The sequence below is a fragment of the Puma concolor genome, chromosome A3 (assembly GCF_028749965.1).
Source record: "Puma concolor isolate L17-30 chromosome A3, mPumCon1.1.hap2, whole genome shotgun sequence".
NCBI classification, from domain to species: Eukaryota; Metazoa; Chordata; class Mammalia; order Carnivora; family Felidae; genus Puma; species Puma concolor.
In genome coordinates this window covers 51,213,881-51,230,422 of record NC_141669.1, presented here as the reverse complement: position 1 = coordinate 51,230,422, position 16,542 = coordinate 51,213,881, and the positions used below count along the sequence as shown (strand labels likewise).

At 51.4% G+C, this 16,542-nt stretch overlaps 2 protein-coding genes across 3 annotated transcripts in view; both read right to left on the bottom strand.

Annotated features, from left to right (window-relative positions):
- Positions 1–2,057, bottom strand: part of FBXO41 (F-box protein 41) — a 28,026-nt gene extending 25,969 nt beyond the window's left edge. Inside the window, exon 1 of the mRNA XM_086700843.1 lies at positions 1,621–2,057. The gene's annotated coding sequence lies outside the window, so the exon portion shown is untranslated. The remainder of the gene's footprint in view (positions 1–1,620) is intronic.
- Positions 2,058–8,163: 6,106 nt separating this feature from the next.
- On the bottom strand, positions 8,164–10,924 carry EGR4 (early growth response 4). 2 transcript variants are annotated; one of them, XM_086700841.1, is made up of 2 exons: positions 10,413–10,924; positions 8,164–10,011 (listed from the first exon to the last, which is right to left on the bottom strand). In XM_086700841.1, exons 1-2 carry the CDS (start codon positions 10,852–10,854, stop codon positions 8,693–8,695), a joined length of 1,761 nt encoding a protein of 586 aa, XP_086556967.1. In that variant the 5' UTR covers positions 10,855–10,924; the 3' UTR covers positions 8,164–8,692. The 2 variants fall into 2 exon arrangements, with proteins under 2 accessions (XP_086556967.1, XP_086556968.1); XM_086700842.1 differs by having other exon boundaries at positions 8,164–10,008; positions 10,413–10,618.
- Positions 10,925–16,542: the final 5,618 nt, after the last annotated feature.

Here is a 16,542-nt window from a genome sequence, read left to right as displayed (position 1 = left end):
AAAAAAAAAATTAAAAAAAAAAAACCCATACTAAGAGTATATCAACGTATGTTACTTCTAATTGGGAGGGGAATGTTGCACCAACTCTACAATATTCACAGTAAATATTTGTTGATTGAATGAAGGGAGTGGGGGCACTTCCATAGAGGCAGGAAAGTCCAGGGAATTCAAAGGCAGGATGGCAATTACCTTTCAACAACTACCACCCCCTTCCAGCTACAAATATTCCAAAAACAAAAATATACTAGGCATCCCTAAATCTAGAAACATTTGTGTGGACATCACCAAACTTCCTCTCTCTTTTTCTGTTAAATTCAGATCAGGCAAAATCGAGAAGTTAGCAGAGTTTGGTTTTTGATGGTCACCCACCCTGCCCTCGACTCCCCCAACATGTCTCTGGCACCTCCTCTACCCTCTCACTTGGCCCTCTAGGCCCAAGAGCTCTTTCTCCCTCTTTCCATCTAAAATCCACATGCAGAGGAGGGGAAGAGGATTTGGATGTTAATAGATGGCTTTACAGGCCAAAGAAATGAAGCCCTAAGTTCAGTGCTTTCAGGAGACATCTGCCAGCAGGTGGAGGAGGTGTTCTAAGGATGGGGAGGCAGCTGGAAGTGTTCCTGTGGATGGAGAATAAAGGAATGCCCCCCCTCCAAATCCCCAAGAAGGAGGGGGTTGTGACTCTCCACACCTGGGGCTGTGGTCCCCACTTGTGTACCTCCCAGGGCAATCACTATAGTCTAGTGAAGACCCACAGGGGTCAATGCATCCAGTCCCCTGCTTCCCGGCAGCCCTGACACTGCCTTTTCTGTCCTAAGCTCCCCTTCCCTCTTGTGCTCCTGCAAACATGCACACACCTCCCAAGGTCACACACACATGGCTCCAGCACCTGGATCCCACACCCGGAAAACCATTGGGGCCCCTCACAGCACACTCGACCTAAGGAGAGCAGGCCCCACTCCCGCTCCCAGGCACACCATGGCAAGTGCACACAGGCGCCGTGCCACACACTCACATGCAAAGCAATGCAGTGGGGCGCGCACATCCAGATCACTGTGGGTAGTCACCAGCGGAGGCACTGGGATATGAGGAGACAGAAACATGCGTGCACACACATGCACACCTCCAGATCATCCTGACTATCACACGTGCACGCCGGCACGCACACAGACACCCAAAGCCTCCCACCCTCAGACACCCGCACAGGTGCCCAGCCAGGCCTCAACACCAAGCCCCTCCCCCACTCTTTTTGAGAAGCAGGTGAAGAGGGCTGGGTTTGAGGGCGCTCCCCTTCCTCCCTCCCTCTGGCCCTGCTCTCCAAGGTCCAGAGTCCCAGAGGGGTCTGGAGCCCGCCCCCGCCCCCCAACCTGGCGCGGGGAGCAACTGGAGAGAAGCCGGGGGGATGGGAAGCCTGGTCTCAAAACGTTCTGATTTTAATTCCTTAAATTAACCCCTTCCTTGCCTCTGGCCTGGCCTGCCCAGAATCCCTCCCTGTCCGGCAGCCTCGGGGGCCTCCCGAGGGCTGTGGGGGAGAAGGAAGAGGAGGAGGAGGCAGCGACTGGGGTCCTCCCTGCCTTCTCTCTCCAGGAGCGGTCCCGCAGCGCGCCCATGACTCGCCCTTACCTCCTCCACCCCGCGGCGAGGCCAGGCCCCGCGGCCCTCGGCTGGGGGTGCACAGGCAGCCCCCGCGTGCCGTGTCCAGATGCAGGGCCGCCCTGGGGCCTCGGATCTCGTTCCCCTCCGCAGCCTCGGGTGGCCGCCGCGGCTTGCGCCCCCGCCTCCCTCCCGGGGCGGGGGCGGCCGAGCCTCCCAGCCAGTCGCAGCGGGAGGGGCACACAAACCGGGTGGGGGAAGGATGGAGGAGGAGGTGGGAGGAGGAGGGGGCTCGCGGCCGGAGGAAAGGAACAGAAGGGGGAGGGAGGCAGCGAGGAGGTGGGGCGGAGTCGGCCCCTCCTTCGGGGCGGGCTCTCCTGCGAGATGGGGAGCGGCAGATGCCGCCAGAAGCGGCTGCGCCGGGACCCCACGTTTTCCGCTGAAGGTGGCTTCGATGGGGGAGGGGTCCGCGGCGCCGCCCTGGGGGTGCAGGGACCGCTTGGCCGAGCCCTTCCTTGGTCCCGGTCTTCCAGGCTCCCGGCACCGCCCAGTGCACTCTCCCTACCCCAGGCACCTCTTCTGCCCACCTTTAATTCAAACCGCTCCGCCCTAGCCCTACCACTCCGGCTTGGGCCTGCTCCCACCCGGGGCAGATCCCGGGCGTAGGGGGGCGGTTCTGTGGGTCAGGAAGAGGGCGGGTGCGCTGCAATGCTCCTAGGATATGCGCCACGGTCACTAAGCAGCCTCGTGGGCCGCGCCCTAGGTTGTGCACCCGGCGACCTCCGGCCAGATGCGTGGTCTCGGCGGCGATTGCTTGAGTCAATCTCCTCTGGGCATCCCTAGGGAACCAGGAAAGCTTCGAGTGGCTGCTTTCCCAGGACCCAATTTTGCCCTTGAGGATGCCATCGAGGAGCACCTGTCCCCCTCACAAATCCCATCCCGGACCTAGAGGAGGAAAAAAGAGGCGGTGGTCTGTAGCCCTGGTTCCTTCCCACCCACTCCACCCCATCTCCCTACCCACCCCCCCCACCTCCCACCCCCGCTTCGAACTTGGTTAGGAGAGAAGCCCAACTCCCTAGGCCTGGAGCATCTGGAGGGCCTGGCCCTTGGCTTAAGGCCTATCCAGCCAAAGTAGAAACAATCTGGCTGTTCCAGGCTTGGAGGAAGTCCACAGGGCTGCAGTGGGGCCTGAGAAATCAGACATGGTGCTGGGGCTATCGAGCCCAGGGCGAGCTGGGCTTTAGAAGAGGAGAAGGACAGATGGAATTTCAGGCTAGGGGCAGTACTTGGGCAAAGGCACAGAGCCGAGCTTGGGCAGGGTTGAGCACCAGGGCTAAGAGGGGCAGTCTGGCTGCAACAGCCTAGGAATCCAGCATAGCCCCAGGATTCTCCAATAGAGGCTGATGGGGACTTTCCTTGACCCCCTCCTACTCCTGCTCTGGCAAAGGCATTGGGCATTTAGTATCAGGAAAGATAATTTGTAAACTTGCCTGGTGGCTTTTGGGGATAGGCAAATTTAAGAAAGACAGGCTGAATAGTGGCCAATCAGGTCAAACTACCACCCCCCCCACCCCTCCCCACTTTTCTCTTCCTTCCCCTAGCTGAATTTTTTTCCTCCTTCAGAAAGTCTTCTTAGTGCAAGTGGGAAATCACTTCCTCTAAGACCTAAATGATAACAGCTCCTCTTGGCCAAGTGCCAAGCATCATACTAAGCATTTTTATGCATATCATTCAATTGTCCTAACAAATCTATCAAGTGCATATTATTATTCCTACTTTACAGACAGGGGAGCTAAAATTCAGAGCCCAAAGAATGGCACAGTCAGGATTTGAACTCAAGTCAATAAACTCCAATGTCTGTGCTTAAACACAGTGCCCTCCTGCAACCCTTTTGCTGTATTAGGCTTACTGAACCCTCCTCTTCTAAAGTACAGATTCCCTAAATCCACCTGCTTTTGCAGAGAACCAAAAATGTCCATATATTGTCTGGTTCTATCTTTGTTCTCGTAATGTTTGTTCGTCCTCATTCTATGTTTCTTATGAATATGCAAAAATAATACAGGACATGCTTGTGTATGTATGCATGCACTTTTGTGCATATATGTATGCATGCAGGTATATATCTGTGCATATGCACATGTGTGCATGTGCACAGGTGAGTGTGTGCATGTGCATACATGTGGGTGTACATTGCATGTTGTGAATGTCTATTAGTGAATGCTCATGTGGATGTATGTGGGTGTGCATGCATTTGAATATATGGGGGGCTGTGCATGTGTATGTGCACATGCGCATATGTGTGTATGCATGTGTGCATGTGCGCATGTGTGCTCGTGCTACATTTCACAGACAACAATTCCTGCTTGGTTGTTATGGGAACCACAGTTCTAAAAATGTTAAACTGAATCCCACTCCATGTGGGCCAGAAAAACCAAAAGAGAAAGAGCTGAGTGACAGACATATCTGGGGGCCCAGAGCTAAGGTAGAGAATCACGGGCTTAGCAAGACCTGGACAGGCACAGAGCAGCCAAAAGTGTGGTCCCACTCATAAGACCCCCATGACTTGGATCAGGACCTCAGTCCTACTTCTGCCCAACTCTCCCTCCTGATCTTTTCTCAGCTTCATGCTCTCCAACCACCTTCCTTCCTTGCTCTTTCCCCCTTCTCTTTTCCTTTCCCCTTTTAGCACTTTAGGCCTTTTTTTGGCCAACGAATCCACACAATAATTAGGCCCTTGAATGTGCTGGGCAGTAGGCATGGTGATATGGAGCCCACACATGTGGATCAGACATGGTCTCTGCTCTTGAAGGAGCTCAGGGTGGGAGGATTTGGATAATTCATGGTCGGGGGGGGGGAGGAAAGAGCAAAAGTAGGGATGACAGAGGAGGGTAGAAGATGAATTTGGCTCAGACATGTAAGGCTTTAACTGCAGTGTATTTTTTGTAGGAAGGGGGAAGTTGTGGTCAGTTGGGATAAAACACCATGAACAATGGTTTAGGGAAATTACATCAGTAGTGATGTGCAATGTGGAATGGAGGAAGATGGACCACAGGGAGCAGTTTGGTACAGTGCAGGCTTGTCTCAAACAGGGCACAGGGGGTGGGGGGATGAGGGAAGAAATAGCAGGCATTCTAGGTTGCTTTGTCACTCTCTTCCCCCATATCCCACCTCATCAAGATTCTCATTACTCTTCCCTGTCTCTCCACGGTGAAAATGGGGATTAGAGTGACCACTGTTACTAATGTCTGTGTTGAGTTCTTCAAGTATACTGGAAAGGAGACAAGTTAGGGGCCACTGGCCTGGCCTATGGTAGGCACTCAATAATACTTGTGGAACGAGTAGATACAGGGATATACACTGGTCTTGGAACTGGATGGCCCAGGTTCAAGGCCCATTTCAGTCTCCCACCATCTGTGTGCCCTGAAGAAAATCCCTAAATCTCTTGGGCCTCAGTTTCTTTCTCTACACATTGAGAGGTCAGAAATTCTGTTCTTCTAAGTTCCGTCCAACTACATGTTATTATCAATGTGCTTCTATGTGCTTGTCATAGCCACAGTATTTGTGTATGTGCAGGGAGTGGCATGGACTGAGGTACTGGCAACAGGCAAAGAGAAGATAAACATGGGAAACATTTTAATAGAGGAACCAATATGTTCTGGCTTCAGTGTTAATCAATATTGTCGAATGGATAAGCCAAAGACCCTCCTGCTACAGAATATGTGGACTGATTCACAAAACATAACAAACCTCTGAAACGCTTAACCAAGATTGCAGTAAAGGAAAGAAAATCTATATGGGCCAAAACTGGGAAGAGAAATGAGACCAAGAAATGTAAGCAAGGGATGTGCTATGACTAACCCCAGGAGATATGGGGAGGGAGGCTTATTGCTTATGTGCTCTGACCTGGGCTCTGACTGGGGGAGTTGCCTATGAGAATGTATAACAATATGGGTTAGAGTTTGAACTCACAACTCCTGTGTGATATAGGAACCGTGGGCTGAAAATTAACATAAAGACTGATGTCCACCAGTTGGTACTCTTAGGATGCATGGCACAAGCACACACAAAACTGCTCAGGAAAAGCATACCCTCAAGCCAGGCCACGGAGTATTTTTGCCCAGGTAAATCCCCACTGAAGATGAACTCACAAGCTAAACATTACAATAGACAAAAGGAAATATGTACCATAAATGAGAGTAGATAAGACCCTGAAGAACTCCAGGAAGGTCCAACAGGTCTGAGTGACAGCCTGGATACAGGAGGAGGGATCAAAGGTGAATCCCACAGAACTGTTAAGTTATTTGGATGAGACCAGGGACCCAAACAAATGATAGTCACCATTAGCAGAAATTGGGTATATGGAAGAATGATTTGGTTTTAGACAGATAGTATTTGAAATGGCAGTGGGACACCCATATGGAAGTGTTCATTAGTCCAACCAAGTGGCTACAGCTGGGGTAGAGACCAGGGCTGGCTGGCTTAGAAGTCATTTATGCAGTAGTGATAGCTAAAGGCCTTGAAGTGAATGTGCTTTCCAAAAACACTGCTGAAATAGGGAAGGTGAGAGCTAGGAACCAAGTCTGGAAAAACACCCATATTTTGAGGGCCAGATGAAAAAGAGGCTCAAGTAAGGAAAGAGCTCTCTGTTAGTCCCTAGTTCTGTGTGGGCCTGGCCTAATATTCTCTTCCCTCAGAATCCCTAGAGGAAGGTCCACTAAATGGAACAATTTCTCTTGGGAGTGACAGGAGGGGCTTTTCAGCTGGGAGTTCTAGAGTCAAGCAGGGCTCTGATACCAGCACCACTATCAAGTCACTTCTGTGGGGGTTCAATTTTCTCATCCGTGCTTTTTGGCCTAGGTGTGCGTGAGGACAAGAGAGGGGCGCGATAGAGGTGACGGTACCTGACAGAATGCTATGAAGGGGGTAAGGGTGGGGTGGTTAGACACTACCCACCCACAGTCTGTCTGCCCTTCTCTCTTTGCTTAGGTTGTATGGTTTGCAATCAGTTACTTGAAATCTGAGCCTCTGTGCTCTTCCTTACATTGCATGGGAAATGAAGTCAGGTGGTCCATACCTATAAGTGAAAGGTATGGTCACTTCAATAGTAAGCTAATGAAAATCATCATCTTACGTCTTTGCGAATCTGCCACTTACCTATTACAATACCTGATGGTCCACCATTTGAGCCTCTCTACAGGGTTAAACATTGCCCTCTGCAGGCTACTTTTAAAAATGCTAACTCTTCTAGAAGAGGTAATGTGGAGTGGAGTCCTTTACCACAAATTGGTCTATTAGATACAAGATATTCAACCATGTGGAAGTACTTAATACCTGGGGAAACAAATGGGTGGAATTCTCGGACTTGATCGTTTTGTCTCTGGTCCACTTGACTGTGGGGTGGAGGGTGAGCATGTCTGACAGTGAAGAGACAAAGAAGCCAAAGGATCAGAAGCCGGCTTGATCTGGCATCAGAGGGCTGTAAGGCATTCTTAACTCAGGAATAGCTCAGTGCAAAAGAGAAAAGAATAAAGCCTGAAGACAGGCCCTATCCTTTCCTTAGCAGAGAGGAGTTACTGGGGAGGAGAGATAGGGTGGCAGAGCAGGCTTTTAATGTTCCAGGTTGTGCCCAAGGTGGCCAGAAAGAGTATAAAAGCTTTTGAGTTGTAAGCTCAGGGAGTAAAGGGGGAGCAAGTTGCATGCATTCCCCATCTTCTCCATCACAAAATCATGTTTTCCCCTCTTCTTGCTCCAAACCCCCTCCTCAAGCCATGAAGGATTCACCTGGAAGAAGAGCTAGGGAAAAGGGACTGTGGCAGGTGCATGGCTGGATGGTAAATGGGCTGCTGCCACCTGGAAAAGATCCTTTGTGAGCAACTAGCCTGTGAGAATCTGGAAAGCACCCTCTCCTTGCTGGGCTTGGCTCTGCCCATCCATGGTCTAGCTGAACGCTGAATCCCTTTTGGCCATGACAGCATGTGCTTCTCATACAGATGCACAGGCACTGGCTGGAGCCTCTGTGATACCCAAGACTCTGGGTGTTCACAAACAGCACTGACATATTGCAGTCTTCTGTTGCTGTCGCTACTGCTTGGGGCTCCCTCTAGTTGCGGAACCTATTTCACTTGGCAGGAAAGCCTTTCCAAACACTGCTCTTAAGCTGAGGTGCCACCATTCTGGGGTTGGTAAAAAAGCACTGGCTCTGGAGCCAGATAGATCTGAGTTTGACCTTGTTTGTTCCTAGCTGGGTTACCCAGCAAGTTACCTACTTTCCTGCCTCATCTTTGAAATGGAATTTCAGGATTGTGAGGATTAAGGATAATATATGATCAATGTTTAACACCTAAGCCTCTCAATCACTCTCAAGTTTCAGAAACACCTTGAGCCCTTAGGTCAGTTGTGATTAAATGCATCTGTTAATTCAGTACATATTTATTGAATGCCTACTGTGTTCCACAGTGCCTGACAGAAGCTGCATAATGATTCCATTGGCGTCATATCTCCCTTCTCTTCTGGCACATATTCTCCTGGGGGAGTGGTTGGGGAATGGGTCAGAAGCTTGGATGGCAGATTCGGTAAGCTTTTAGCACAATAATTTTAATTGCAAAAATAAACAGTTTTGTCAACTGCTCGAGAGTAGCGTCTGCTTTACAAAAATTAACAACAACAAAAGGAAATAACCCCAAAGCAAAACGTTACATCCAATGGCTGCTGGAAACGACATTGCTGTACAAAATCCCGCGCGAGACCGGCTCGGCGCTGCCCCAGCCTGCCTCTGGGGGGGGGGGGTGTCTAATGGGGGGCGTGGGGCGTGCGCCAAGCCAGTTACAAAACACTGTCTTAAGTCCCAAGGAAGTGCCCGCTCAGTGCGTGAGAGGGCTTCCCTCATAGCGCGGCTAACGCGGGAGTTGGAGCCCGGACCGCGGGAGCTGTCCACGGAGCTGGTGCTGAACGAGGCGTGAACGACGGGCGCTTCAAGGGAACTGGAAGGGGGACCAGAGGCCGGCCCCGGGACGTGCCGGAAAGAGGAGAGGGGAGGGGGGCAGACCAGGTCGCCTCTTTCGTGCCAGGAGGCGGCGCCCCAACCTACAAACCCATTTCTCCCTCACAGGGCGGCGAAAGAGAGGCCCAAAGAGTAAAAGCCAAGGCCCTTGAGCCGTTCCTCGGCGCGCGCCTTCTGCTTGAGGTGCACCTTGCTGTGCCGTTTCTTCTCATCACTGCGCGCGAAGCGGCGGCCGCACACGTCGCAGGCGAAAGGCTTCTCACCCGTGTGAGTGCGCACGTGTGTGGTAAGGTGGTCGCTTCTGCTGAAGTTGCGTAGGCAGATGCGGCACTGGAAGGGCTTGTGGCCCGTGTGGATGCGCAGGTGGCGGTTGAGCTCGTCGGAGCGCGCAAAGCTGCGCACACAGCTCTCCACTGGGCAAGCAAAGGCCTTGGCATGCGGCCGCGGGCAGAAGCAGCGCGCGCTGCACTTGCCGCCCCTGCGCCCCTTACGCCGCGCCTTGGTAGGGGGGAATGGGACCGACGGCGGTGGCCCAGGAGGCTCAGGCACCCCACTGCTCCCAGGGATGTCTGCCACCAGAGGTTTCGGGAAGTCCGCCGCGGCGCTGCGGAGGCCTAGGGGGGAAACCTGAGGCTGAGTAGCGGTCAGAAACTCTCCACTGTCACCGCTACTCCCTCCCTCCCCGCTAGGAGGGGTCAGGAGACCTGGGAGGCCTTCGGCCACCTCCCCTAAGTCACCCGGGGCCAGCGGGAAAGCGTCGTAAGCCCCCGTGGGGTAGAGTCTGTTGGCGGGGCCGGCTGGCAGCTCCGCCGGGCAGCTGATCGATAGCAGGTCTTCAATCTTGGCCCCCATCGAGGGGAAGCGGGCGTCGGGGGCCGCCTGGTAACCTCCTTGTGACCCACAGCTCCCTGGGGCTCCAGCTGAAAGTAGCTCCCAGGGAGCATAGGGGCCTTTGAAGGCCGAGGCAGTGTCCAGCGCTGGAGAGGCCGGAGGCGCCCGAAGGCCTGGCTTGACGTCGGGTGGGGAGAGCTGAGGCTCATACAGGCACTGTGAGGGGGCGCCTGCTGAGGGAGAGACCTCCCAGAACGCCTCTGGGAAGGTGGCAGCGCCCAGATCCGGGGAGTAAAGGTCCGCTGGACCCGGCAGCAAGGCGTCGGGGCCTGCGGGAAAAGAGGCGTCCAGCGGAGACCGAGATGCTGCCGCCTCAGGGCCGGGGAAAGGTGCCAGACCTAGGATGCCCGACATGAGGTTGAAGAGTGCCTCCGGGTCGTGCGGGTGTTCGGGTACTGCTTGGATGAAGAAGCTACCGCTGTAGCTGAGGCCAGGAGGGGGCGTGGGTGCAGGCCCCTCCAGGAAGCAGGAATCGGCTAAGTCCCCCCCGGCGCCGCAGCTGCTCAAAGCCCAGCTCAAGAAGTCGCCTGCTGAGGAGGGAGCAGGAATCAGCTCCGGGCACATCAAAGGGTGCGCCTCCGGAGTCTGCAAGCCCCCACCCATTGGGCCCTTGGGGCGCACTGACACATAAAAGGTGCCTTTTCCACATTCTGATCCAGCCTGAGCCCGCATACGCCCCAAGACGCACACACAAACATGCACACGCAAAACACACGTGCACGGGCAAAAGGACGCCTTGATACACCCACAGGTTCCTGCGGAGGCGCTGGAGGCACAGTGGGGCAGGGAATGGGGGTGAGCACCCCAGGACTCCCGAGCCTCCTAGCACCCCTACCCCCACAGCTCTAGCGTTTCCGTCCCTGCCCGTTTTCAGGCACCATGCGCCCCCGCGCTGCGCCGCCGTCTGAGCACCCTCGGCCGTTCTCCTTACCTCCGGGGTAGCCGGCTGCCGCCGGCGCGTCTCTGCCGGGCAACCGGGACAAGTCGGTACTGGGTTCCGCGCAACAGCCCTCGGTGGACTTGACCAGGAGCGCGTCGGGGCCGGAAAACTCGCTAAGGTGGAGCATGGCGCGGCGGCGGCTGCGGGGCGCCGGGGGCCTCGCCCGCTGGGCTTGGCGCGCGGGTGACGGGGAGGCCAGTAGTTGGGGTGCCCTGCGCCTCACAGACCCAGGCGGCCGGGCTCCTGGCTCCAGGCGCTCACCTCTGGGAAAGAGGTCCCGGGGTCGAGGCTCCCTTGCTAGCCGGGACCCGCCTCGGGCGGCGGCTCCTCGCCTCTCCAAAGCGCAGCCGGGCTCCCCCGATCCGCGGCCCCCCCACTTATATAGCAGCGGCCGCGCTGGCTCCGGGCTTCCGACTCCCCGGGCCACTGCCATTTCGGGAGGCCCCGGCCCTGCCGCCGTGACGTAAATGCCCAAACATGGACACAGGATGTGTGCCGGGGACTCCCGAAAAGGAAAGCTCGGGCTGTGACGTCGCCGCCGCCGCCGCCGCCGAGCCCGCGCCGCTGCGTGCGCGCGCGCTCCCCGAGCGTGGAGCCCCGTGCGCGCCGAGGCCGCGGGTGCGCCTGACTGGGGCGCTGCGCCACGTGGGGCCCGGCGTTCAGTTAGTGCACTTCCCGCCTGCAGGCAGAGGCCGGGGGTCGGCGAGGAAAAGCTGCCTGGGCTTTGGATTCCACAGTTGGGGATTTGAATCCACTCTGTGCTACGTACAACCTGTGTCACTTAATCTCCCTGAATGTCAGTTTCCTCACCTGTGAAATGGAGCTATGTGTACCTACTTCATAAATTTACTGTAAACAGTAATTGGGTTAGAGCATATTAAATGCTACGCATGGGCACACAGTAAACTACAGAGATGTTTGCCATTATTCATTATTTGCTTCCACCTGTGTGTTTTTTCATTTTCTTAATAGTTTTTTTTCCTTTAGTTTGTTCTAGGAAAAATAACAATTCAATTAAAAAGGACCATAACGCTTGCTACCGATGAGAGGAAAAATCAATTAGTACAAAAGGGTATATTCTAAATTGAAAAGTAAAAGTCTCTTCCCTCCCCATATACCTCCTGAAGTAGCAACATCTAAGTGTCTAGTGTATTCTTTCAGAAAAAAATATGCATATGCTGGCATACTCACTGTCTTGCAATATAATTTTTTTCCATTTATAATAGTTGAGAGATTGCTCCATGTCTGAACATAAAGAGCTTTGTCATTCTTTTCTAAGGCTGCTTAGTACTCCATTATGAGGGAAGTCTGTTTGTCCCCTATCCATGAGCACGTAGAAGCTTACAACCTTTGGTTTTTACCAACCTTGTTGTACTAAACGTTCTTGACTATATAAATGCGAATATATCTGTGGGATAAATTCCAATGAATGTAATTCTGGGTCCAGGGTATGTGGAATTTTGATAGACAATTGGCAAATTGTCTTCCAAAGAAGTAGGGCCTATTCCTGCTCCCTCCTCCTTCACCTACAGGGTATGAAATGCTTTTGTAGACTTTTTTTCTGCCTAGACTTTTACTCTAAGGATGCTGTTCCCAGCAACACACCGATAATCCACAGGATATATTTCCCTGAAATCAGCACCTGGACTAATTGGAAAATTTTGTTTCCAGAAGAATTTTTTTCTTCTGGGGAAAAAAAAAAAAAAAAAAACCCTTATCTTAAGGTGGCTGTGAATCTTGGCTGCAGAAGGTCAGTCAGTTCCAGCAAAGAAGCCTGCCTACTCTCCTGATCTCTTCTATCTTCCGCTGTGGTTTTCCCTCTGTCTTATTTTCTTTAAATAGTTGTGGTTTTATTTTGTTGTATAGTTCACTTAACTCCTTTCTGGAACCAAATTAGGAGATTAAATCAATACACAGGATAGCATGTTTTTCTTTACAAAGAGCATCTGTTCTTGGGACTCTAGGAGTTGGAAGTGGGGAGGGCAGGGCTGGGGTTCCCTCTTCTTTCTCTGCTTTCCTAGGAATAGGAACAAAGCCATTCAGGGGTGATGGGCTACAGAATGATTTGCAGTATATCTCCCAGCCTCTCTCGCCCACTGGTATTCTCATTTTTGAGAGAATGCCAAAAAATGCCCCAACCTCACCAAATTCTCAGGCCTTTCACCCTATGTCCATCATCCAAACATTCATTCATGAGTTCATTTTCTCAATGTTCATTCACACAGTATTCCTTCCTTAAGTGCTTACTAAGGGCCAGAGGTAGATTTTGGTTTTGAGTCCACCAGGACCCTGAGACCCTTCTCCATCCCTAACTGCCCCAACCCCACTCTACTATGACCCCACAAGTATGGTCACAGAATATGCCATCACATAATCACTTGCAAAATCTATGCTGACACACTTGCACTCACCTTCTCCCCATGTCTGGAAATCATACAAAGGTTTTCAAGAGTCATGTATGAGCAGCATGTCCTAACAAACGCCACAGATATAATTCTATGTTAGCTACACACATGTTTGCATGTCGGAAATGCAGAAACCCAGCACAGATCTGTAAGGATGAAACACACAGATCACTACTTCCATTATACACTATTTCAGACCAGGGGATTGATTGTAATCCAAATGCATTGCCAAGGCCAGGTGAGCCCACACCAGACACACAGGGCACACATGTCTCAAATCCATTCTGGCATCTTACTGCCTGGGAGGGAGGAGGAATGGAGGGGTTTGGCTAGGCCGGTGTCCAGGGCTCCCCAGGCTGCCCCGTCGGGCCAGATTGGCCAGCCCCAGGTTCCCCGTCCCTTCTGTTGTTCTTCCCTCTGCCACAGCATTCCTCCTCCTTCTTAGTCATGGATAATTCCCCTACTCCTTTGGCAAGTTTCCAGACCTTTGCTGCTCTCTGCCAAGGGCTGTTGGGCTAGGTCTGTGTTGATAAGGGTCCAAGTCACTCCAACTTCTTGTTACAGGTCAGGCCTGGGAGTAGGGCTGCGGAGGGAAGACTGAATAGGAGAGGAAATGAGGAACACAGCTTGCATTCTGGGTGTGGGCTGGCCCACACACCCATCTCTGACCCACTCACCTTCAGTGGACACGCATACACACACTCTCACATATGGGATGATTACCTCTGGAGGGTAATTGCATCTGTATTTGGTTCCTTGAGGAGAAGAAGGGGGGACTATAAAGAGAATGGGCATTTTATAGCCCTTCCCAGCTCAGCCCCTCTTACCTCTAAATTTTAACAGCTCTAAAAGAGATTCTGGGCCTAGATAGAATAAAGGTCTTTGAGAGGGGAAGAAAGAGGAGCTTAGACCTATGAGTTCTACTTTAATTCAGCACTTTAAATATAAAAACACAAACTGGAAGGGAAAAAGGGAAATCACACACTTTGAGCATCTTGTAAACATATCATTTAATCATCCCAAAGCTCTATGGAATAAGGAATTGGAGACCTATTTCACAGATGAAGAAACAGACTAGGCGTGCCTGGGTGGCTCAGTTGGTTAAGCATCTGACTCTTGATTTCAGCTCAGGTCATGATCTCATAGTTCATGAGATCGAGCCCTGTGTGGGCTCTGCACTGACAGTCCAGAACCTGCTTGAGATTCTCTCTCTGTCTCTCTGTCTCTCTCTCTCTTTCTCTCTGCCCCTCCCCCACTCTCTCCTGGGTGTGCTTTCTCTTTCTCTCTCTCTCTCTCAAAATAAATAAATATTTTTTTTTTAATTTTTTTTTTCAACGTTTATTTTATTTTTGAGACAGAGAGAGACAGAGCATGAACGGGGGAGGGGCAGAGAGAGAGGGAGACACAGAATCGGAAACAGGCTCCAGGCTCTGAGCCATCAGCCCAGAGCCCGACGCGGGGCTCGAACTCACGGACCACGAGATCGTGACCTGGCTGAAGTCGGACGCCTAACCGACTGCGCCACCCAGGCGCCCCAATATTTTTTTTTTTAAAAAGGAACAGACTAGATAAGGTTAAATAACTTGCTCAAGACCACACTTCTATTCAGTGATAGGATGGACTAGCTAGCCTACTCCACAAGATAATTTAGGAAAAGATTATTCATTTTACAAAAGGATTCACTCTAGGATTGCCTAGATGGATGACATCCCTCTAGCTTTTCAAGTAGGGTATGATGTACAAACTTGATCTGGCTGGTGTCCATCCCTGCAAAGGTTCCATGGAGTGACTGCCATGGATAGGATGGATAGGAGCACTGTGGGTCACATCAGACATGTGCTGAGGAGAAGCAACGCAAGGTCCTTGGGAACCAGTGTGGAAGTTGTCATTGGTGGTAGTGTGTGTGTGTGTGTGTGTGTGTGTGTGTGTGTGTGTGTGGCCTTGGGGAGAGTGAGAGGAAATTTCCATGGGATTTCCATGGGAAAAGGTTGGGGAAGCAGAGTTTACCTTCTGGACAAGCATGGAACAGACAATTACTGAATGAATTAATGAATGAAAAAATTCATTCATCAAATGTTCATTGAGTACAGCCTTGTGCCAGGCACTGCGCAGGCTCCTGGGACACTGTTACTGATGCTGCGGTGGATAAGACTGGAAGCTCTGGATCCAGGGTGGGAGGAGGGAGGAGGAGGAGAAGGGGGAGGCGTGAGCCTCCCTCTTCTCTCTTCTAAGAAGGGCCCAGCCCCTGTCATCATTCTGGTAATGCTACTGCCCCCTCCTCCACCCCCCACCTTGATCTTTCTGCTCTAAATATCATTGTGTTCAAATAATAGTGTATATATTTAAAAAGACTCCAAGAAGACAGCTGCCTCAGAGTATTAATCATGAAGAGGCCAGCACTCAGTCTCCATGGCGACTCCTGACAGAGCTGAGGAGCAGCTTCTCGGCCCACTTCCTGGGGCCATGGTGATGCAGGGACACAGCATCTCTCACCCTTCTCTTTCCTCTCTGCCCCTCCCCTCTCCCTCCTTCCTCTCCTTTCTTCTCTCCCCACCTTCCCTCTCCACTTCCTCTCTTTTTCCCTTCTTAAAAGATTTAGTTAAAAGCAGGGACAGAGGCAGGATCCAGCCATCAGCCTAACAAGGAACAAGGCCAGTGAGACTACAGCAGGGATGAAGTATGTCTCCAACTGCCACCTCTGCAGAACACAAGTCCCATCCTGGAGACCCCTGCAGCGCCCCTTAGGCTACCCTGACCACTGTGATGGATGCAGTCTGATCATCTGTCCTGAGGCAAGGGACCCACTGCCAGGGTCCTTCTCTGTCCCCTCCCCTGGCCATGGCCAGTCACTGGTTTATAATTTCTGTCTTTACCATTTTTAATGCTCATTGGAAAATGATAAACATGTTTTTTTAAATATTTTTTTATGTTTAAGTTTATTTATTTTAAAGAAAGAGACAGAGGGAGTGAGTGGGGGAGGGGAAGAGAGAAGGAGAGAGAGAATCCCAAGCAGGCTCTGCATTGTCAGCACGGAGCTGATGTGGGACTTGAACTCACAAACCACGAGATTGTGACCTGAGCCAAAAACAAGAGTCAGACTCTTAACCAACTGAGCCGCCCAGGCACCCCAAGATAAACATGTTAAAATGAAAATATCTTCCCCAATTCTATACCCAGATAAATACATTTAAATAGTTTCAAGTTGATTCCTATAGCCTTTTCTTCATGCATATTCATTCAACATTCCTCTATCCAACTGTAACACTGCCATCATCATCATTATTTATACCAATGGTGTCACACTATACATACTCTTGTTAGTTACAAGACATTGTACCTTAAACGGTTTTTCTTTTCCCCATCATGATACAGATTAATCGATAGTGCTGTTAACAACCGCTCCAGCGTATTCCATCATGTAGATGTACATAAGTTTTTAACTCAATTGTTTTCTGTTTTTCAGTATTATATAATGAATCTGACTGTGCATAGTCTTTTTTGTGTACTTGGTTCACTGACGGAGGTAATAATACTAAGTATGCTAGTTAACATTTGTATACCACTTACTATGGGCACTATTCACCAGGTATTGAGAGTTTTACATACACTCACCATTTAATTCTCACAATGTGTTGAGTACTATTATTATCTCTATTTCATAGAAGGGGAAATCGAGGCATGGGGAGGTTAAGAAGCTTGCCCAAGCTTACGCGGTT

Bases quoted from the DNA above. Each gene is read 5' to 3' on its own strand.
- EGR4 (XM_086700841.1), bottom strand. From the start codon at position 10,854: ATGGCAGTGGCCCGGGGAGTCGGAAGCCCGGAGCCAGCGCGGCCGCTG. The intron at 10,012-10,412 runs GTAAGGAGAACG...CTCCCTCCTCAG, and splicing joins GGCAGCCGGCTACCCCGGAG to CAGGCGACTTCTTGAGCTGG.